The sequence below is a fragment of the Pelodiscus sinensis genome, chromosome 3, assembly GCF_052426305.1.
Source record: "Pelodiscus sinensis isolate ZL-2025 chromosome 3, ASM5242630v1, whole genome shotgun sequence".
Taxonomy (NCBI): Eukaryota; Metazoa; Chordata; order Testudines; family Trionychidae; genus Pelodiscus; species Pelodiscus sinensis.
The window spans coordinates 19,381,368-19,404,379 of NC_143054.1; the positions used below are offsets into that span (position 1 = coordinate 19,381,368).

The following is a 23,012-nucleotide window of genomic DNA, read 5'->3' on the forward strand; positions in this document are numbered from 1 at the left end:
CTCCTCAGAATCATTCAAAGTAATTACTCCCCAGTGCTTCCCGGGGGTCTAAGTTCAGGGAGTGCATCCACGTTAATGAAAGTTTCCTCAGACTAATTTTGAGGCTTCCCTGTGGTATGGATATTCTATTTTGATTTTGTTATTTCAGGAGTTATTTAGAATTTAGTCATTTCAGAATAATTTCCTCATGTAGCCAGGCCCTAATATATACATAACTGTTCACAAATACTCCACAACTCTGAATTTCCTTCACTTCGTTCTCTAAATAATAACACTAATTTCTTATTATTTCCTCTCATTTCTTTGTTGCTGTTACCAAATAAGGAAATGTCCTCTAAAAAATCTGGAATCACTGAATCCAAGCAAAATACTGAATTTTCTAACCCCAACAGTTGGTATGGCCTGTTGTCCCTGAATATCCCCAGCCTGTCTGAAATGCTGCTTCTTTTCAGCAAGGGATGAAGCAAATTTTGGCCCTACAATGGGCACTCATAGCATTGATTCTTCTTCCTCTTCTGGCCACATGAAAGAGAAGATGCCTAAATTGCACAATAATCTAATTACTCTCATGCATAAGTACCATTCAATTCTCTCAGCAGCCACACTAATTCAAAGTTCCGTAGTAGTATTTGTTCCAGCAGTAATTTACATGATTTACTTTTGTTGTGGCTAAATGGAGGAAACCCCTTTAGCTGGAACATTATCCTCTAGAGTTAAACCTCTATTAAAGAAAGAAAAACACAATGGAAGTGGCACACTCATTTACCACACAGATTAATATTCAGTCTTCCTCTGCATCTAGGGCCTCCGCAGCCCAGGCCGAGCCTTCTGAGGAATTGCAAAGAGGATCCAGGACTCTAACCTTTGGACCTTTTGCAATTTGCTCTGAACTTTCTAAACCATTTGCCTTAGCTGCTTGCAACAGACTATATAAATCCAGGTCCAAGTCAGGAGGCTCATTCTCCCCAGAAACGTGGGCAGAGGAGGGGAAGGGAGAAAGAAAGAGAACTGAGGGGACAGCAGCAGTAGGGTCCAGTGCTCACCATGGGCCCTCTGCAGCTCCAGCTGCTGCTGCTGCTGCTGTTGAGCTATGATGTCCTCACTGGTAAGTAGCATCTTGCACGCCAAGGATTTTTTTGCAGCTTTATGTGGGACTCTTCAATGATTAAAATATCAGGAAGGGGGGAAATATTAATGGGACGTGGATCACAGAATCGGAAAAGCAAAGGTTGGGAAAGATGTTATCTAGCTTCTTTTCAGGACAATATTGTTTCCTAATAGCAGGATCCAGATTGAATTTGTACAAGGAAAAGTTGGAAATCTCACCATTTTTTGGTTTATTTTTAATGTATTTTACAACTTACATGGTGTCACAATCCTTGATTTTTGTCCAGCTGCTTTACAGTGGTCATGGGGGTCCCCTGCAGACTATTCTGCAGATTTAGCGTGGTCATTGCTAAAATATTTTACTGCAAACAAGTGTGATGAGATAGGAGTGATAAAGCATGATGGCACTAGGTAGGAGGCACTGTATGTGAAATAGCCAATTTGTATTGAAAGATGACAGTAGCTCTGTAGTAATTTTGATTAGGTAAGTAAAAATAAATCTTGTGTCATTTGGGAAAAAATGAATGTGGTGTGGTGTAGTTATAAGCTAACACCCTCCTGCCCTAGGAGATTCTGTTTAAATTGTTTGATGGTACTGTAATTTGTAAAATGTTTCGGGATTCTTCAGGAGGAAAGATATGCAGGTCCAATCCTTCATCATTGAAATAAATAGGCATTTAGCAGGATCTGGTCCTATGTATAGGCAATGATAATATTGATCCTCAATGTCCCTTTATCAACTTCACTGAAGTTGCACTAAGGATGTATTTGGTCCTGTACATTGTTACTAGTATTATTATTGTTATTACATTACATGAAATAAATTGGTTTTTTTTCCTAATACAAAACAATATGAGTGTGATCAGAGAAGTCCAACAAGTCAGTGAGCTTTGAGTCAAGCCCCATGTCCTTAAAATAATTGTCTCTGTATTCAAACTAATCTTACCTGAATGCATAGCTTTATGCAATCCAAATATTAATTACGTTAAACACATTTTTCAACAAGTATCAAATATCTGTCATCCACACAGCTGACTCTTAATTATCTACTTTTTGCCAGTGTGCACATTTTATAAATCAGACTTAAAAATTGAGATTTCTCGCTGCTTCTTAATCAAGATTTAACAGCAGAGAGCTGTACAGAGGTCTCAAATAGTAAAGCGATTATTATTTTTAAAAAGGAAATGGTGATGCAGTACAGTTATGAGTCTATTATGCACAATTTTTGTAATTTAAAGCTTAACTATAATTTTTAATGATGTAAAGACAGTATATGCTCTGATGCAGTCTGTCATCTATTGACTATACTACTTTCCCCATCATAATGCTTTTTTATCATTATGCTTTTTACATTTGGTGCCTGGTCATACACCAGTAATATTAAGGAGCACTTTGCTACTGATTTCAGTGAGATGAGGATCAGACCCTGACTTGCTTATTCACACAATTCAGTCATTTGCAATATTTTTTAGGTCTGCACTTTTTAAGTTGATATCAACGTTTTTTCTTTTACCTCGTTGTGCGCAGAACTAAGCCCTCGCTGTTAGTACAAATTAGCAGGGCCCCATTGTGTCTGCACATCTTTCCCTCAATAATGGGCAACATTTACATATTTATTTTCATGTTATTTGTTTAATATTAATGCTTTCTATATGTTTTATTTCATGCTTTGCTTTTTTACAGATGATGGGCCTGAAAATGGAAATCCAGCCTGCTCAAGTAAGAGTTCTCCCTTTGTATTTCACTGTTTAAATGGGCTAGACTCCTAAAGTTGAGGTGTTTTGTTTTTTGTTTTCCATTTGTATACATCCCTTCCTTTAAAAATAGCTGCAGCAAAAACAATGGTCCATATTCTGGAGTCCTTACTTTGTCAAAACTCCTGTAGCCTTCAGGCCTTAGAAGGTCTCAGGCATATACCCCTATCAATTTTAAGATATTTCGCCAGCCTGAAAAGAGGTGATCATGCCACTGCATTTGACATAACATTCCATAAAGAAATGCCGCATTTATTTGCTTGGTTAATTTTCAAAAGTCCATTATTTTGGAAATTCCTTTTCTCTAACTTTGAAGATTTAACAAGGAAATTGTGTACATTTCATTTCAATGTACAATGGTGTTCTCACTCCTGATTTTACTCCTCTTTTCTATTGCTAAACACAGATATTTGGCTCAGATAGCTAAATAAATATCTGTAGAATATGTCAATAATTCTATCAGCCGGGATAATAATTTATTAAACCAATCTAGTCAAGAAATAGGAAATGCTGACTTCATGCACAACCTTTGTAATGAACCCTGGTTGGCCCTAACTGATTGGCTGGATACATAATGTTCCCCTGAAGGGTCAGTGTCCAACCAGTTGATGTTTTTCTCTTTGTCCTTGATGAGCTTTTGAGTTTTCTTATTTGACACTTTAGCACCATCTACAGGTAATCACGATAAATTTATCTGAGACAATTCAGAGATTTTTTCCCTGTAGTTCACTGTCAAATTTTCAACTTTATTTTTATTTACTCTTTTCATCATTGTCTATTTCTTTTATTATAAGTGAGCTTCATGTTAAAAACTGGGAATGAAGCAATAGTGGGAAGGAAATTATGTCTCCTAGAATTAGTATAACATATCTCTGTATTCTGAGAATTGATGAAAGTATACAAACAATTATCGCATGGTAGAGCCTGGGGTAGCCAAAGTTTACATAGATAGCCTTCAAACTTATAGTATTTAATATAATTGGTTATTAATAATCAAATCAAAGGTGTCAGAAATAAAATACTTGACATCTCAGATTCTGGAAATCCAAGGAATAAAACTCTCATTTACAATCCTCATGATGCCAGAATAAATCCTGGACCAGATGCTTAGCTGGTGTAAACTGGCATAGTTTGACTTCAAAAAAGCTATTACAATTTACACCAACTGAGAATTTGCCTCTGATTTTAAATTATTCAGTCTCATACCTTCCTCTTCTAAGATGTATAACTTACTTTTAAGATGTCTCTGTCTTCCCCTCTAAAGTGTGATTCTTATCCCAAAATATAAGGGAAGTAATAAAAATCTTACAGATTCTACACAGACAATCTCTGCTGACAAAGTAAAATGTGTTTGTTATAGGAGTGTGGCTGTGAATATGATACACTTCACTAACCTAAACACTGTGCTGGAATAAAGAGACAAAACTATTAATTTCACTGAAGTTCTGGAATGGGGATTATTATTTCCACTCCATTTTCTACATATACCCTTCAACTTCAATCATGTGAAATTCCTGGACAAATTAGCTATTATAGTTTTGGGAGTTGTGGGGTGGGTTGTTGTTTTGTTTCATTTTGAATTGAGATCGTACAAATTTGAGCTGAACTCTCCAGTCTCAGTGGCAAAGAAGCAAACACTACTTTTAAAGAAAATACATAAGACGCTTTTTTTAAAAAAAATTGTCAAATTAATTGTCTGCCTAGAATCATAGAAAGGTGAGGCTGGAAGGGATATTGAGAAGCCATTAAGTTAAGCCTCCTGTGCCAAGGCAGGACCAAGTGAACCTAAACCATCTTCCTTATACGTTTCTCTACTGTGCTCTTTAAAACCTCCAATGATGGGGATTCCACAATTTCCCTAGGAAACCTCTTCTAGAATTTAACTAGAGATATCGTTAGAAAGATTTTCTTAATATCTACCTTAAATCTCCTTTTCTGCAGTCCCTTACTTCTTTTCCTATCTTCAATGGAAATGGAGAACTATTGATCACAGTCATCTTTACCTCAGCCCTTAACATATTATCAGATCCCCCTTCCAACTTCTTTTCTCAAGATCAAACATGTCCACTTTCCTAACCTTTACTCATTTTTAGTTGAGACTTAACCAATGCTGAGTAGAGTTGGACAGTTACCTTCTGTGTCTCACATATGACACTCCGGAGTGATATTAGGACTTTTGCAACTGCTTCACTTAGTTGCCTCATTCAATTTGCAATCCACAGTAATTCCAAGAACCTTTCCAATAGTATTACTGGCTAGCCCAATTATTCCGCAATTTGCATTATGTAGCTATGCATTATATAGCAATTTGCATTTTGTCTTTATTGAACTTCATCTTACTGACATCAGATCAATTTTCTAACATGCCAAAATAATTTTGAATTCTAATCCTGTCTTCCAAAGTGTTACAGGCCCTCCAATGGAGGTATCATAGGCACATTTTAAAAGCATAAACTTAACTCCATTATCTAGGTCATGCATGAAAGTATTTAAGTTTGAAAGGATTATATTTTTATTGGCAAATGTGGGTAAATATCAATTTGACCATAGAAACAGAAACCAATGAACAAATATTCCCATCCATAATATTATATATTTACCAATAGGCAAAGTAAGAAAAATGCTGCTTGAGAACTTACTAGAATTTAAAAGAATATTAATTTTGTATATTTTGACATGTGGTATTGACAATTTGTGTTTTAATGGTTATAAAGCTTTTACTTTTTGAATTTCAGTATGTAATGTCCTTAAATAATTATTGTTTGACCGTGACCCCTTAATTTCCTGCCACTGTGAAAACATAAATAAATGTTATAAAAGATCTAAAATATATAATGCTGCACAAATGTGCAAATTTAAATAAAGATTTATTTAAATGAACAGTTATATTATCTATCATAATGATAAAAAAAATCAATTATGCCAAGTCTCAAAATATTGAATAGTGCCATACCCACAACCCACTCCTCTGAGATACACTAAATACAACTTCCCAGTTTGACAATGAACCACTGAATATGGTATTTTCAACTAGTTTTGCACCAACCATATAGTAATTTCATCTAGACCACATTTCCCACATTTGCTTTGAGAATGTTATCTGGGACTATATCAAAAGCCTTAATAAAATCAAGATATATCACATCTAATGCTCCCACCCTCTGCTGTAAGCCAGTTATCCTGCCAAAAAAGGAAACTAGGCTTGTTTGGTATGATTTATTCTTGACAAATTCATGCTAGCTATTCCCTATAAGCCCTAATATTCTCAGGGTGCTTACAATTATATTTTTCAATATAAACATTTTTGTTTGAGTATCTTTCCAGGTGTTAAGTTGGGCTGACTGGTCTATAATTTCCCATGTCCTTTTTTCTCATCTTTTTGAGGTTATGTACTAAGTTTGCCCTTCTCCATTCCTCTGGGACCTCGTCTATCCTCCAGGAGTTCTCAAATGTAATCACTAACAGTTCCAAGTTTTCCTCAAGCAAAGTTGATTTGGATACATCTAATTTATCTAAATATTCCTTAATCTGTTCTTTCCCTATTTTGGCTTGCATTCCTTCCCCCTTGCTTTTTAAATATTTGGCTTGCATTCCTCTCCCTCCTTCTTCTTGTTAATGTTAATATTGTTGAGTATTTCACCACCATTAACTATTTTAGTGAAAACTAAAGAGAAATAGGTTATTGCCAGCATATTGCTTTTTATGTTCCATGCTAGATGTAACTCATTCTGTGCCTTAGTTTTTCTGATTTTGTCGCTACTTGAGTGTGCTATTCTTTTTACTCCTCCTTAGCAATTCTTCCATGTTTCCACTTTTTGTAGAATTTTTAATCTTCAAATCATTGAAGAGATCCTGAGCCTTTTTCTTGTTATCTTTCTTTTGCATGACTTCATTTGTCCCTTAGATTTTCTTCCAGTGAGGCCTATGTTCCTAACTATGCTTATCATTGATTTTTAAAGGGAGAAAATCAGAACTGCATAGACTATAAAGCCAGAAGGGATCATTATGAGCATCTAAGCTGACATTGCATAACACAAGTCAAAGGAGCCAATAATTTCTGTAGCAAGGCCATAACTTTTAGGAGCTATATCACAAATTTCTGAAAAACATTATATCTTGACTTAAAGTCTTCAAGCAATGACAACTCACCACAACCCTTTTACAGATTTATCTTAAAACAAAAAAACTTTATGTACAAAACCAAAGAAGAAATCAGCTGTGGGGATATGATAATACAGGGATACTCAACTTTGGAAGCCTCAGGGGCCACAATGATACAGCATATGCTGAGGGCCGCAACCTAAGTGTGGTTGCATATACATGCAAATATATGAGCAAACAGCTTTTCACAATGACGGGCATGAATGCAAAGCACTTCACTCAATGCCCCAGCGCTCCCGGCACCTCCTCCCTGGAGGCTAGAAATGCTGACATCCTGTACCCGTCTGTTCTAGCCAGCCTGTCTGCCCGAGTCTTTCAATGCTCACCTCTGAGAGATGCCTCGCCATTATGGCCACATGTTGAGCCCCACGTAAACCCAAACTGAACCGCAAGTCACATGCAGCCCACGGGCTGCATGTTGAGTAGCCCTGTGCTAATATTTCTCAAATTTCTGGTATTATTTCCAATTAGCACAATGGTATTTGGGTCTGTATTATGATGATCTAAATATGCATGTGTCTGTGTTATTCATATTCATATTTTTCTAATTGCAGAAGATGCAGCCAGATTTAAACCTTTTAGAAAATATGTATACAACTATGAAGCAGAAATAGCAAGTGGAGTGAAAGGAACAGCAGATTCACGAAGTGGCTCTAAAATTACCTGCAAGGTAAGGGAAGAGGAATAAATAACCAGCTACAATCAGAAAAAGGATAATGGCCAACAAGGGGATTACCCTTCCCCCTTATCTCCCATGTCCTCCATCTCCATTCCCCTTCAATTTTCAATAATTTATGTGGTGAATGCAGTGCTTGTGGAAAGGCATTTGAAAGCCTTGCAGTCTGAAGCCCTTTATTTTCTGACAGATGAGGCCGTGGCAAGACTGGCAGAGTTTCTTCACTCTACTCTGCCAATGCTGCCAGGCTTTTCTACTTCTAGAGAAGAGGTGGCAGAGTTGGTAACTCAGTCAAGTCTCATTCGGTATTTGACTTATCCTCCGAGTCTGCCTGTAGAAGCATCCAATGTTTTCTACATTTATTCACTAGACTGAGACTCCTAATTGATCAGTTGATTTGATGCAGGACTACATACATATCGGGTGGTGACAGCTCCCAATTATCATCTTGGGTCAGGCTCTGGTATCCCCTAGGAGTGAAAGACTCCATTGATCATTACTAGTCTGATAACCTATCCCATTCTCCTTCCAACTTCCTCAAAAAGTCACATTTTGCAGGATTACTTCATTAACTCTGTAACTGGGCAAATAGCTTTTAGTAAGTATTACAGTGTTCTGCCAAGCAACTCAATACTTGTCTATGTAATGCAAAAATTTCTTTACAAATTCTGAAGACAGGGTCAAGACCCACAATTGCAGAAGGCTGGTTTGCATCTAGTATGCAGTATGGTGTGGCACAAATTGTCAATGTTGCTCATTAGACATCTTCATGTTTGCTCTGCTTGAAGTGTACTCAATTTTGACACACATTCCATATGAAAGAAAACTTATAAAGGCTTGATTCTGCTCCCATTAAAATTGATGGAAGTGAAATCACGTCACCATCATTACTGTAAGAATATCTACAGATATTCATGTCATAATACTTTAAGTTTCAATATTTTGACAAAAAAGTTTTTTGCCAAAAAAATCCCAATTTTACGAGCTGTAGCTATAAATATTATTTGGTTAATAATAATTTCTGGACTTTATAATGACATTGGATCATGCCATATTCACCTTCCTTTCCTAGATAGTTCTGCTGATAGCAGTAGGACCGGAATAGAGTGAGAAGGATTTGGTCCATTGTATATATTTCATAAGATAGTCTTTTTAAAAGATTTGAGAATCTAAGCCAAAATACAAAATATTTTTATTCCAGAATGTTCTGACAGGCCCTTATGGGAGTTGTAGTTTAGTTGCCTTATGGTCCTATTCTCTTCTGCAAGTTGGGATCTCTGGTTGAACTACCCTCCTCTCATGGGAATTGAGTGGCCATGATGTAGCCGAGGAGATAAAATTGGCTGGAGAGCCCAGTCCATAGAGAATATGGACATGCATTAACTAAACTATGTGTCTATGAGGCAGCATATCCAAACAGAAATCTTTTGGATTTGAAGCATTCTTTTTTTTTTCAAAGAAAAATCAATTTTCCGTGGAAAGCAGATACTTTTTTCAACAACAACAACAACAACAACCATCATTCTATTGAAAACTGCAATATTTGCTTGAAAAATATTTTAAACAGAAAATTCTCTCACAACCCCAAATAAGAACTGGATCGTATCATGTTTAGTAAAATGGGTGGAGCAGTGGACCTAAATGTTTTGCTATTGACTTACTATGTGTCCATGCAAAAGTCTTTCTCTCAGTTTACCCATTATTAATATACGGGATATATTATTAATTAGGTGTATTTCCATATCTTTTAGGGGCCCTAGTCAAAGACCAGGGACCCCCTACATGCTAGGGGCTCTGCCAATTTAAATAACTTTTACTCCACCTGGGTATTGTAAGTCTATTTTAACCCCTCTTTGATCTTCACACAGAAACTGCTATAGAACTGCATGGTGCACTTTAAAAATAAACTTTAGACAATCTCCCGTATCTTTAAAAATATGAACCACACAGTTCTGCAACAGTGACAGCGAGAAAGGAAGCAAACTTGTGCTATGTATGTTTTCAGATTGAGCTGGAGGTCCCACAGATGTGTAGCTTCACCCTGAAGGCAAGCCAGTGTACCCTGCGAGAGATGTTTGGTGTGGATGCCGAGGGAAAGACTCTCCTGAAAAAGTCAAAGAACTCGGATGACTTTGCCAGAGCCATGGCCCAGTGAGCAAACAGTTACTATTATCTTTGCTAACAAATTCACCCTTATTTAATTTGGGAGAGACTATGACTTCACAACCTGCCCAGTCCTTTACAAGGGACTGTGTATGGCAGTGGCATCCCAGACTTGGGAATGAGTTGGGGATGCTGAGAAAGCAGGAGGCTGAAGAGAGCTTGTGCTTTCTGTATCTTTAAAAATATGAACAACATGGTTCTGCAGCAGTGACAGTGAGAGAAGGAGCAAAGATGTGCTATGTATGTTTTCAGATAGGCTCCCTGATTCTGAGCCATCTGCTTGTGGCACAACTCAGGGCTGCACAGGGACAGCCTTGAATTATTTCACTGAAAGGTTGGGTGCAACAAAAATCCCTGTCCCATCCACATCTAACAATCAAATGTCCGCAGTATGCTTCCTTCTCTTCCTTATATCAGGAGTGTGAGGGAGTGTCTGGTGTACAAGTTAGCATAGTACACTTTGACAGCTTTTTACCAGAAGAAAATTCCTCTGAACATGAGAAATCTGTGAAACCCCCTTTCTAAATAATTCCCTAATGTTATTACCCTATCCAGCACATCTTAGGCCATAGAATTGCACCCATGGATTCTTGTATCAAGCAAAATAAGAAAGAATAAATAAAGAAGCAATATTACATTATATGCAGTGAATCCAAGGCCACTATTTCTCATGAAAAGGGGAAGGGAAAGATACAGAAATTGGTTTATTAGGGAATATTTTAAATGCAATTTTCAACTATTTGGAACATGTGTGTTCATAGAATCCTTAGCCCAATGGAGTCCAAATTTGTTTAACGTTTTGGGGATCCACATTAATACAAATGAATATTAATACATAATTCTATATCTAGATACCCATGGAATGCATGGCAATAAATCAAGATGGCAAGCTGTTGGCTGGCTTGTTTCTATCTTTGTCTCACACCTACTGTCTTTTTGGGAGGCAGGTACGAGCTGAAATTCAGCACTCAGGATGAGAAGAAGATCCAGCTGTATTCAGAGAAGGATGAACCAATGAATATTCTTAACATCAAGAGAGGGATCATCTCAGCGCTTATTGTGCCAACAGAAACAGAAGACAACGTAAAAACAATCTCCATGGTGAGAAATTGAGCATTAGTGCATTTGCTTCTTTAAGAAAAGCAGCCAAACCCACTAAGTGGGCTCTGTCCTGATGTTCTCTCTCAGAAAAATGGCATGTCAGACTAGACTTGAACTCTTTTGGTAACATGAATAATTACGTTATATTTCCTGCTTTCCAGGATACTATATATGGAAAATGCGACAGTGAAGTTGAAATCAAGGATAGGAAAGGGAACATAGCATCAGTTATTTCAATTAATAGAAACCTGAAAACCTGCGAAAACTTCAATCCCATCAGAGACTATGTCAGCCCAATTGCCCTCATAAAGGGACTGGTAAGTACATCAGAGAATAATGTTATGTCAGAAAGGACTTCATTATTTTTATTTTAATTCTTCAATATCTGACCATCTGCTTTTGCTTCCTGCCCTTAGTGGTAATTAATGGAAAATATGAAATTTGGGAAATGAATATAATCACAACTTCTTTCACATTGTTCTCATTATCTGTATCACTTTTCCACAAGCTTAATACTGTCAGGTGTACAGCACCTTATAAGATCAGGCCCAAGGTTTTATAGAAATCCCATTAATCTTTATTAGCCAAACCTTTCAACATGCACATGCATATTGCATATAACCAGCATACATGTGCAAGTAGCCTTGATTTGCACATATATGCTTAGGTTTCATCACGGACCAAGGCAATTGCTTTGGCAAGCTCCATCTTCAAAGGCATTTCAGGATATTTGTGTATGCAACGAGGCCAGGTGCAAACACACATACAGACACACACACCTTGGAAGATTTGTTCATGTACCGACTGTTCCTGTGATTTTTCTTTTTAATGTTTGTTGTTGAAAATCGTAAAACCATTTGTAACTATGGAGCCCTTATAAGGACCGTAAAGTAAATTCACTGTTTTAAAGTGTTTAATTTATTCTAATCATTGCAAATTAATTCATAATGGTAAGAATCAGTGCTTAATTTGTGCCGGGACTTAACAGAACTGAGCCCTGGCACTTCTAGCCTTGGCACTTCAGAGTCCCGGCACCTCCTGAGCCCTAGCACCTAATTGTTTGAGCCCCAGCAACCTCTTGCATTACAAATTAAGAACTTGATAAGGGCATGTCCTTTCTTGTAGGCTGTAAGGGCTCAGTCCTATGGTACATACTCAGGCAAAGACTATATCAATGTCATTGACACTTGGGACAAGATATCCGCAGGAGTGTTGGATACGAAGGGACTGCAGGCTATGGACCAATATTGGCACTCCCAATATGCTGTTACTATTAATGTTGCAGCCCAGGAACTATAGCCATCAGAAATGCGCTTTTTTCACTAATATATAATATGCTACATGTTCCTCACACGATGTTTTGCAGAACAGCCCATTAGCCAACCTGCTCAGCAGCAGCCAGTCCTGTCAGTACACTATTGATGCAAAGAAAAGGCATGTGGCTGAAGTAGACTGCCGAGAAAAACACCTGTTTCTGCCTGCCTCCCACAAGTAGGTGTCATGCCATATATCATTTCCCTTTCTTTGTAAATAGTCATAATGATTGGTAATGGGTCAGATTCTGCCCTGGCTTACTGCACATGCAATGCCAGGGCAGAATTCAGCACAACTAAAGCACAACGAACACAGGCTCAACTAAAGGACTGCATTTTTATGTTGTTTATTAGAAATCAGTACGGTATGATGGCACAAGTCACGCAGACTCTGAAACTTGATGAAACCCCCAAAATCAACAACAGAAACTTTGATGAAGGTAGGATTAGCTTTGCTAAATTCATAACCACCTATGATATAAAAGCAACATATTACCTTCAGAAAATAATGTTTATTTATCTAAATGTGATTTATATCTCGATTTGGGGAATCAAATGCACTATTCAGCCACCTCAGGGACTAAAAAGTTCGTACAGATTCTGTTATTTAAACAGGAAGGATGCTTCAAGGAGTCAGAAACTAAAATGTCTCTGTGATGGCTAGTTATTGAGGTTCAGGCTCTTAGGCATGTGAGAGCAAGCAAGTAGGGTAGCCCAGGTCCTCCCACTCCACCAGGCTCCAGCTCAGGGCCCTGTGAGTGCTATCAAAGGTCCTTACAGCTGCCCTCCCTGGGAAACTTCCTACCACCCCACTATGGTTCAAAATTGCAGTCTCTGACAAGAAGGTGTGAAGGGGCCCTCAGCACTGGGCACTTCCTCAAGGTCGTGCTTCACACAGCAGTGTTCCCTGTCTCTCATAGGGCAGCATCTGCCTCCTCCTGTGACTTTCCCCCCCTAAATGTCAGTGCCCAGACTCTGCTCTGTCGAGAGTCTATAGATAGCACAAGGGGAATCAATGCAAACAAACTGGGTTCATATGAGACAGAGAAGGAAAGGCCTTCGTCTCAGGGTGCATCTGAAACAGGCCCCCCCTTCCCTTCCCTTTCTTCCAGAAGTAGTTGTATGGAGAAGTCCTACTTTCCCTCAGCCCTTTATTCAGGAGCTACAGGCCCATTCTCTACCTTAGTCTGCCACCAGTGAGCTGTTTTCCCTTTAATTCCTCCTCCAGTCTGTACAAGTCTTACAAGCAGGGCAGGGCAAGGCTAGCAAAGCTCAGAGCAGCTCCATAACCCCTGCCGGGGGAGTCTGTATATCCCAGTCCTTACAGAAAGAAATAATGCTTTTCATGTTTGTTAGATAAACTGGAAAGGAGAGGACTTTCCTTGGAAGGTGCTGACACCAAATCCCTCCGGCATGGGGATGCTGTGCTGAAGGTCCTTCAGGAACTGCAGAAGCTGTCAGCCTCCCAGCAGAACCAGCAGAGAGCAAGCCTTTTTTACAAATTTGTAACGGGACTTAGAGGCTTACACAATGACACTCTGGGGTCTCTCGTACAGAAGATGATGGAAGCCTCAAGGTAATGGATAAAAAAAATTTAGTTCTTGCATTGTGCAAACAATGCCTGGCAACGTGGAATCAAATTTAATTCCAGAGGTGATGTTCTCCTTCAAGCGACATTCATCATAACCTAAAGTAATATCTTAAATGCTGTAATAGTTGGACCTTGGGAAAGGCCACTAAGACTATGTCTAGACCAGTGGTTCTCAACGTGGGCCATATGGCTCCCCAGGGGCCACGCCTTACTTCTAGGGGGCCACATGGAAAAAAACAGAACATTAGGGGGCCACAGTAAGTTTCTGAGGGGGCCACCCAAACTTAACTGCCAGGCGTATGATGAATGAGGCTCCGAAGGGGGCCATGAGCAAAAAAAGGTTGAGAAACGCTGGTCTAGACTACAGGGTTTTTTTTCGAAAAAAGTGGCGTTTTTCGAAAAAACATCACCTGCATCTAGACTGCCGCTGCGTTCTTTCGAAATTAAATCGAAAGAATGCGGCGGTTTTTTCGACAGTGGTAAGCCTCCTCTTTTGAGGAAGAATGCCTTTTTTCGAAACAGCTGCTTCGAAAAAAGGTGTTCTTGACTGCAAACAGGACTTTTTCGAAAGAGCATACAGATTGCCTCTCTCTTGAAAAAGCGGATCACTTTTTTGAAAAAGGTGTGGCTGTCTAGATAATCTCTTTCGAAAAAAGCTTTTTTGAAAGAAGCATGTAGTCTATATGTACCCTGAGAATTTGTGTATTTGAGTGAGAGACAGAAAGCTATTTAAATGTTATGCCACATACAGAGAAGTCTAGCATGATAATAATTTACTTCAACGGGTTTATTCTGACCTTCCACAAGGTCGTCATATTTTTCATTTGCTCATTAACTGCTATTTTGATATATATAAATCCTTGTATAATATTGGGAAAGTAGACTCCTAAATGTAAATCACACTGTCCAGTATTGTATGGAATCCAATCCAGAACTTCTATCAATAGTCTCTCATTAATCATGTAATACATACTGCACACCAGCATAATAATTCCTTACCAGAGATGCCAGCCTCTCCTCTCTCCTGCCACCCTGTCACTTCTCATGCAGAGGTTACTACTATGTGATAAATCCAGATTAGAGCTGGAGTGGGGCTATTCAGGGAACCGATGTGATATCAGATGCTACTGCTACTTCCCATTTGTGGAAATCAAATTTTGTGGTCCAGGAGTTGTGCTCTGCCATTTCCTTCCTGGCAGCATTTTATTCCATTTACACATTTGCAGGAAAAAAGCAGACTCAGTTTAACTCATTAAATTATCCTGAGGGTTGTAACCTATTTTTGCATGTGAAGAGGATGGTTAGGGAGAGAAAGATGTAACTTGGCTGTTCTGTGTATGTATTGTGCCTACCACAATGGGTTCCTGGCTCATTATTGTGTTTCTAGGTGCTACAAGAATAAAAATAATGAATAAATATAACAGCAATATAATAACCAGCTATGGGCCACAAAAGGTTTATGATATTTATATAATTCAATGGCCATTTTTGTGATATGCTTAGAGACACACACAGATATCTGTATATATCACTCACACTAGAACGCATACAAATCTAGATACAGATGCAGAACATAAGAACAACCATACTGGATCACACCTAAGGTCCATCTAGCCCAGTATCCTGTCTTCCAACAGTGGCCAATGCCAGATGCCCCAGAGGAAATGAAAAGAACAGGTAATCATCAAGTGATCCCTCTCCTGTCATCCATTTCTAGCCTCTGACAAACAGAGGCTAGGGACACCATTCCTACCCATCCTGGCTAACCTCCATGAATGTATCTGGTTCTTGTTTGTACCCTGTTAAAGTACTGGTCTTCATAATTTCTTCTGGCAAGGAGTTCCATAGGTTGACTGTGCTCTGAAAGAAGAAAAACTTCCTTTTGTTTGTTTTAAACATGCTTCCTATTAATTTCATTTGGTGACTCCTAGTTCTTATGTTATGAGAACAAGTAAATAACTTTTCCTTATTCACTTTGTTCCACACCAGTCATGATTTTATAGAATATAAAAGATGTTGATGATACACATAGGGATGAAGAAGGATATGCCTGAACCAAAAGCCCAGTTCCAAATCTTCTTGACTTTGGGGCAAACTCTGAGTCTGAGCCATTCCATATTTCATGAAGTTCTGATTTGAATCTAAAATCTGTATGTCATGACCTCAAAGAGATCTAAAAACATTTCTTAATTATCAAAAAAATCTATCTTCATTAGAATATAGTTTAAACACACTTCCTGAATGTTTCTTTCCAATATGCAACATAGACCATTGGACTAATGAAAATAATCTCTTTCCCTTTCAGTTCTATCACAATGCAGGGTTTGATTCAGTGTGGTACTCCAGATTGCTTCGGTGCTATACTTCAGATAATAAGAACTGGAAATGTCGACCCTCTTGTGGCTGATGCAGTCACATACAGCCTTGGACTCCTGCCTTTTCCATGTACCAAACGAATACGGGAAATTCTTAACATGGCCCAGTATCAGAAAAGTCGAGCTACATTCTATGCTTTAAGCCATGCTGTTACCAAGTGAGTATATATGCATTTGCTTATACAGAAAAAAAGTGAGGAGAAACTCTGAAAGCAGTCATTATTTGGAGATTTAATCACTGAGGTTATGATGTGCAAATTGACTTAGGAAAGGATTCTCTACACACACCTAAGCAAAGTGTTTATGATGACTTCTGGTTCATTTCTGTCTTTGTTTAGCTTCTATGAAGACAAGAAAACTGTGACACAGGAAATAACAGATGTTGCAAACTTTATGGAGTCAATGATTGGCAGCGAATGCTCTGGGAATGATGAATTAACCTACCTCACACTTAGGGTATTGTAACTTGCCTTTCTCTTCATATAAACTATTATTTTAAAACCACAGCATGCAGGCTACCATTCTTGTTGATTGGGAAAATATGTGCATGACCTTGTTTGCAAAATTCACAGGCTATTGGAAACATGGGCAAAGCAATGGAGGTTGCTAATCCGAACCTGAAATCTGCTCTGAAGACGTGTATCAAGAGTGAAGTTGCATCACCTTCCGTTCAGAAAGCAGCCATCCAGGCATTGAGAAGAATGACTATCACTGATGAGGTAAATCAGTCTTTAAATCATTTGGATTGTTTTAGCCCCTTTCAGATGTATGTTTTGAGTTAATAACTAAACAAGCCAGACTTTCTCCATCCATGCGCATTTTTTGCTATTTCCCCATTATCTGTTTCCCTGCATTTCTTTAATATCCCTTCCTTCATTTTATTGAGTCTGATACTCCTCTCATAGAAGCTTTCTGCTGGTATAATGCACGCAAAGGGCCAGTGTTTTTGCTTGGGTGAATTAATATAGCTTCTGGGTGTTGAGCCTGCTTTACATAGGTTGCATTATGTGAGAAGAGAATTGGCTCCATCCATTGCTTTTTAATAGTGTCTTCAATGGATTAAAACATAGGAAAAAAGTAAAGCTGGTTGAGAAATTATTTCCTTTTGCCTAAGAAAAATGTCAAGCAAAAACTATTTTCATTATTCATCTAAATTTTTCTTCAGAAGTGTTTGGCCTTTTGTTGACAAAATAAAAACTAAACATATTTTGGCTTTCAGCAGCCCAAAAGCAAGTTTTCCTTTTCAGTTGCCGGACACCAAAATGAATTTAAGTTTTGACAAAAGTAGATTTTGTTCATGAAAATTTCCATACGAAAGTGTAAAGAGTGTTTTTACCAGTCCTAGAAATAAGGGGCTTCACTGCTCTATCAACCCAACAAGGTTACACTGATGTGGTTAAGGGAACAATTTGACCCAAAGTGTTGCAATCAGAGACTGACAATACCATCTGCTAGTCAGATTATTAGTGCACTGATGTACTTTTTGCTGTTGGTACAGGACCGTGCTGTGCTTCTTAAAGCTTTCCAAAGTGCAGATTCTCCAGTTGACAAACGTCTGGCAGCCTATCTCATGCTGATGAAGGGTCCTTCCCCGTCCGATCTTAGCAAGATCACTAGAGCGCTTGTAAAGGACAAAAATGAACAAGTGAAAAGCTTTGTTGCCTCTCACATTGCCAACATCTTGGACTCTGAAGAAATAGGCATCGAAGAGTAAGTATAATTATATTGACATTGTTGTCATAGGAACAAAATTCTAACTATCACTGGAATTCAGATGATCCCACCAAATGCTAAAGTCTAAGGGTGAACTGAAATTGCCTCATTAAAACAATTTAAAGTCAGAGGGCCAGATTGTCAGCCGGTGTAAATCAGAGGTTTCAATACAGCTATCCCAGCTTACATCCTCCTCGTTCTGGCTCCTAGCATTGCTTTTTTCTACATGAACAAGAGCACATCATCACTTAGTAGAATCAAGACACGTGGCACAAGAAATCTCTGTTGTTCAAAGACTAAATGATTTCTGAAATGTTAACTAACTATATTATAATTAATTTCCTTTTCCTTAGTCTTAAAGGCAAATTACAAGAAGCTCTTAAAGGATCTCAGATTCCAGCACCTAAGGACTTCAGAAAGTTTTCACAAAATTATCAGATTTCCAAACGTGTTTCCCTGCCTGGGAGTGATCCTGTCTCAGCCAAAGTAGAAGGAAATCTGATATTTGATCCAAAAACCTACATTCCTAAAGAAACCATGCTAAAAACTACTCTGCAGTTGTATGGACTTAGCCCAATGGATATCTTTGAGGTATAACAGATATCAAATCCTTACACTATTATTCAAGGTTTACATCTGTTATTTCTGTTCCCTTATATTGACTTGCAGTGAATAAATATGTTATTTTACAAGTATTGATCTAAACCCCATTGAGGTCAAAAGGAGCTTTTCCATTGACTCCAGTGGGCTTTGAATCAGATTGCTCCTTTCTTGGCACCCATTACCAATGAGTCTGGGAGCATTTCAGGTTTTGGTTGATTCATTCAGGATCTCATTTAATGTAAAAATCACCCCTATGTAACAAACCCACTTGAAGCACATGCATCGCATCATTAATGTCACACTTTAACACTCATTACATTTTAGAAAGTATATAAATAATTTGTAGATTTTTGTACTGATGAGAGCTGCAAGGGGTTAATTTCACCCCCAAAAAGATCACATTTTCTGGTCTCTGGCTGCAAGAATGTACTCTCTCTACAGCTCTCTATATTTGCAGTATTCATTTTGAAATGTACCATTTGTTCACCAGTATCTTTGCTGTAATGCTCCCTAGAAGCAGCGAATCTCTTTCAGTCATGACATTGTTTTATTGTGTTTCAGATCGGCATGGATGGAAAGAGTTTCGAGCCAACACTAGAAGCATTGTTTGGGGAAAAAGGATTCTTTCCTGACAGTGCCAGTAAAGCTTTATTTTGGGTTGATGGCAAAGTTCCAGAGCATGTTTCCAAGGTGCTTTTTGACTATTTTGGTTATTCCAAGGATGACAAACAGGATCAGGTATGCTTTCAGGTTCTTCCCTGGACAGTGTTTTATTAATATTTAGTGCACACGTGCATTTGTGTGCTGTACTTTCCAGCATGCATAATGTATTGTATAACTCGAACAAGGCCTTCTTGTTAACTTACAGAAGATAAAATACCTAGATACATCTAGCTTAAGATGATTTTACTTTATTGCATTTCACAGAATCCTTTGTTTCAGGAACCTAAGTTCCTGAGTTCTGTCTTCAGTAAGGTTTTTGTGTGCAGACCATTATGTAACTGTATTAGGTGACTGATTCTCAGACTTGTTACAAGGGGATCTCATTGTGTGTCACTTTTTGACTGAATTCTCAGGATGTGATGAAAGCAATAATGCTGAACTTTCAAAAACTGATAAAAGAAATGGGAAATAAAGAAATTCCTGAAGGTAGGGCCTACCTCAGAATTCTAGGAGAAGAACTTGGGTACATGAAACTCAACGATTTAAATCTACTGGGCAATGTGATTTTAAAGAGCATCAAAACTCTGCAGGCCATTCCAGAAAAGGTATGTTTCTGAAGTGCAGAATGAACACACTTCACACTATTTTCTGTCAAATGTTTATATATTTATCTTCTAAATAAACCAGATATTCAAATGGAGTACTAGTGGCTTAACAAGAAAACTACTTAAAATGTTAACCATTAAACAAAAAAAGAACTAAGGCTCTAAAATTATTTAGGTGCCTAACTAAATCAATCTAATGGGAGTTAGGCACCTAAATACCTTTGAGACTATAAGCCTAAGATAATTGTACATTTTGATAAGAGAAGAATGTGAAAGTCTTGAGATATGCATGGGTAATTTAAAGTCATCTTGATTTTGGAGATTTATAATAATACCTTCAATGTCATGATTATCTTTATATCGCTAGTCCATTTGATTTCACATGCTTTGGACCTAATCCAGCAATGAGATCAATGCAGAACTGCAAAGAATCTTGTGGGGGTTTGTAGGTTGCACCTACATAGAGCCCATTAACTCCAAAGGATCTCATTGCAGATTTGAGACCAACATGGGATTAATCCCTAAAATTTTAATATTTGCCACTGTGTTACAATGCTAAGATATTAATTATGGAGATAGAATGTACAGAAATATTTTAAATGTTTTATATTAAAAGTAAAGAAAATGTATTTCTCTTTAGGAATATTGGGTAAAATCCTGACTTCACTGACATCAGTGGAAGTTTTAATATTGACTTCAGGGATGATTTTACCCTTCTATCTAATATGATCTCCCTGCTTAATTATATCACACCTATCACTTATCAAAAAAGCAAACATGATTCTGGGATGCATTAACAGGAGTGTTGTAGGAAAGGTAAAAGAAGTAATTCTTCCACTCTGCTCTGTGCTGATTAGGCATCAACTGGAATATTATGTCCAGTTGTGACCACCACATTTAAGAAAAGATGTGGAAAAATTGGAGAAGGTCTAGAGAAGAACAACAAAAATGATTAAAGGTTTAGGAAACATGTCCTATGAGGGAAGATTGAAAGAACTTGGTTTATTAGTTTGGAAAAGAGGAGACTGAGAGGGGACATGATTGCAATTTTCAAGTATCAAGAACAGTGTTACAAAGAGGAAGGAAAAAAAATTGTTCTCCTTGACCTCTGATGATAGGACAAGAAGCAATGGGCTTAAACTGCAGCAAGGGAGGTTTGGGTTGGACATTAAGAAAAACTTCCTGTCAGGGTGGTTAAACACTGGAATAAATTGCCTAGGGAGGTTGTGGAATCTCCAACCCTAGAGATATTTAAGAGCAGGTTAGATAGACATCTCTCAGGGATGATCTAGAGGGTGCTAGGCCCTGTTGTGACTGCAGAGTATTAGACTTGATGACCTCTCAAGGTCCCTTCAAGTTCTAGTATTATATGATTCTATGATTCCAATATCATGTAATAGGTGGTCAATATTGTTTCCTCAGATTTAGGTGAAGACATTGTACTTTTCTTAAAAGCCAGATTTTGATAAACATTCTTTAAGAATGTATGTGCATCATGTAAAGTAATATTGTGTAATCTTGGTCCCTGTACTATATAAGAATTATAGTCTTAGATGATGTGATTATGATTACAGTATATTTTTAAAATGTCCTTTATACCTCATCCTATGATTCATTTTAATGTTACAAAGCCTACATCAAAGTACTTCACTATTTAATGTTTCCTTGTTTGATTCACAGATTGTGCAGGCCATCTCAAAAGGAACAGAAGGCGACTTTTTTGTTCATTACATTTTTATGGACAATGAATTTGAGCTCCCAACTGGAGCAGGATTGCAGCTCCAATTTGCTTTGTCTGGAATTGCAACTCCTGGAGCCAAGGCTGGGGTGAAGATTCAACAAAAGAACGTGAGTCTTAATTTCTGTCGTGATATTATATTTGCTTAACAAATATACCAGCTCCTTTGGAAATAAAGCAGAGATATTACCAGGTTGCCAAAGCCAATATTTTGGGCATATGAAACATTTTGCATCTGGTCTATATTTTGGAAATCAACCAAATGAAAACCTTGAGCCTGAGCACTCTTGTACATTGAGAAAGTTTAGATAGATCTTTGGGCACATTCCTATTTGTCAAATATTTTACTCACTGTGGTTTAATATAATCCTTTTACTGTGGAAAAGTCTCTTCTTACTGGATTTAGAATTCATGAAGCTCTCCAAACAGCCATCTTTTATTCAAAGTATTTCTGCATTGGGAACAGCTTCAACTACGAACCAAGGTCACTGTTTTGGAGATGTCTTCCCCCCTTACCCATATTTGAGCCCCACAAATATCACTTCCTTTTTCCTTTAGGCTCTTTTAGCGTGTCTTAGGGATCACATTTTATTGAATAACAAAATTAAATGGGTAAATTAAATAGATCTAGTCCAGCAATATGAATAAGAATAGGATGCTTACACTGATATTATCAGGCAACTAGTGGTTCTTTAGGGAATGGAATACAGGCAGTCCCCGGGTTACATGGATCCGACTTACATCAGATCCCTACTTACAAACGGGGTGAGGCAACCCCGCACTAGCTGCTTCCCCCCAGCAGACCAGGGAGACACGAAGCTAGCGCCCCTCCCCCAGCAGACCAGGGAGACGCGGAGCGGCTTTTCTCAGCAGACACCTCAGCTTGAGAATAAAGGACTGAGGGAAGTGAGGTGTGGGAGAATAAAACTGAGCTCTGGAGAAATGTTTGGCTAGAGTTTCCCCTACAATATGTCCCAGTTCCGACTTACATACAAATTCAACTTAAGAACAAACCTACAGTCCCTATCTTGTACGTAACCCGGGGACTGCCTGTATATAATTTTGTCTTTGTCCCATAGATGCAAGCAGATCTGATCATTAAACCCTCAATGGCAATTGAGTTTATAACTCATGTGGGAGTGAACATCCCTGCATTTGCTAGAAGTGGTGTGGAGATGATCTCCAACATCTACCATGAGTCTGGAATTGAAGCCCAGGTTGCTTTGAGAACTGGCCAGTTAAAGTTCAGCATTCCTGCTCCAAAGACTCCTACCAAACTCTTCAGCTTCAGGTATTTGGACCTGGATAAGAATATTTTCTCTTTCAAGATTGCATCCCCTTTTCTCTCTTGCTTTTTATCTCTGAGGCCATGTCTTCACTTATGCACTGGAGGTTGATTTTCTGGCATTCAATTTAGTAGGCCTAGTTAAGATCCACTAAACTGAACAC

The 23,012-nt window shown here is 38.2% G+C and overlaps 1 protein-coding gene across 1 annotated transcript in view; it reads left to right on the plus strand.

Annotated features, from left to right (window-relative positions):
• The first annotated feature begins 947 nt into the window (after window positions 1-947).
• Window positions 948-23,012, plus strand: part of APOB (apolipoprotein B) — a 47,268-nt gene continuing 25,203 nt past the window's right edge. The window contains exons 1-18 of the mRNA XM_075923425.2: window positions 948-1,105; window positions 2,791-2,826; window positions 7,577-7,692; window positions 9,704-9,849; window positions 10,809-10,962; window positions 11,124-11,279; window positions 12,329-12,453; window positions 12,630-12,715; window positions 13,632-13,851; window positions 16,172-16,399; window positions 16,580-16,697; window positions 16,814-16,960; window positions 17,740-17,951; window positions 18,308-18,545; window positions 19,119-19,295; window positions 19,634-19,825; window positions 21,506-21,673; window positions 22,643-22,854. Coding sequence (XP_075779540.2) covers window positions 1,045-1,105; window positions 2,791-2,826; window positions 7,577-7,692; window positions 9,704-9,849; window positions 10,809-10,962; window positions 11,124-11,279; window positions 12,329-12,453; window positions 12,630-12,715; window positions 13,632-13,851; window positions 16,172-16,399; window positions 16,580-16,697; window positions 16,814-16,960; window positions 17,740-17,951; window positions 18,308-18,545; window positions 19,119-19,295; window positions 19,634-19,825; window positions 21,506-21,673; window positions 22,643-22,854 — 2,792 coding nt within the window. The 5' untranslated portion in view covers window positions 948-1,044. The remainder of the gene's footprint in view (window positions 1,106-2,790; window positions 2,827-7,576; window positions 7,693-9,703; window positions 9,850-10,808; window positions 10,963-11,123; window positions 11,280-12,328; window positions 12,454-12,629; window positions 12,716-13,631; window positions 13,852-16,171; window positions 16,400-16,579; window positions 16,698-16,813; window positions 16,961-17,739; window positions 17,952-18,307; window positions 18,546-19,118; window positions 19,296-19,633; window positions 19,826-21,505; window positions 21,674-22,642; window positions 22,855-23,012) is intronic.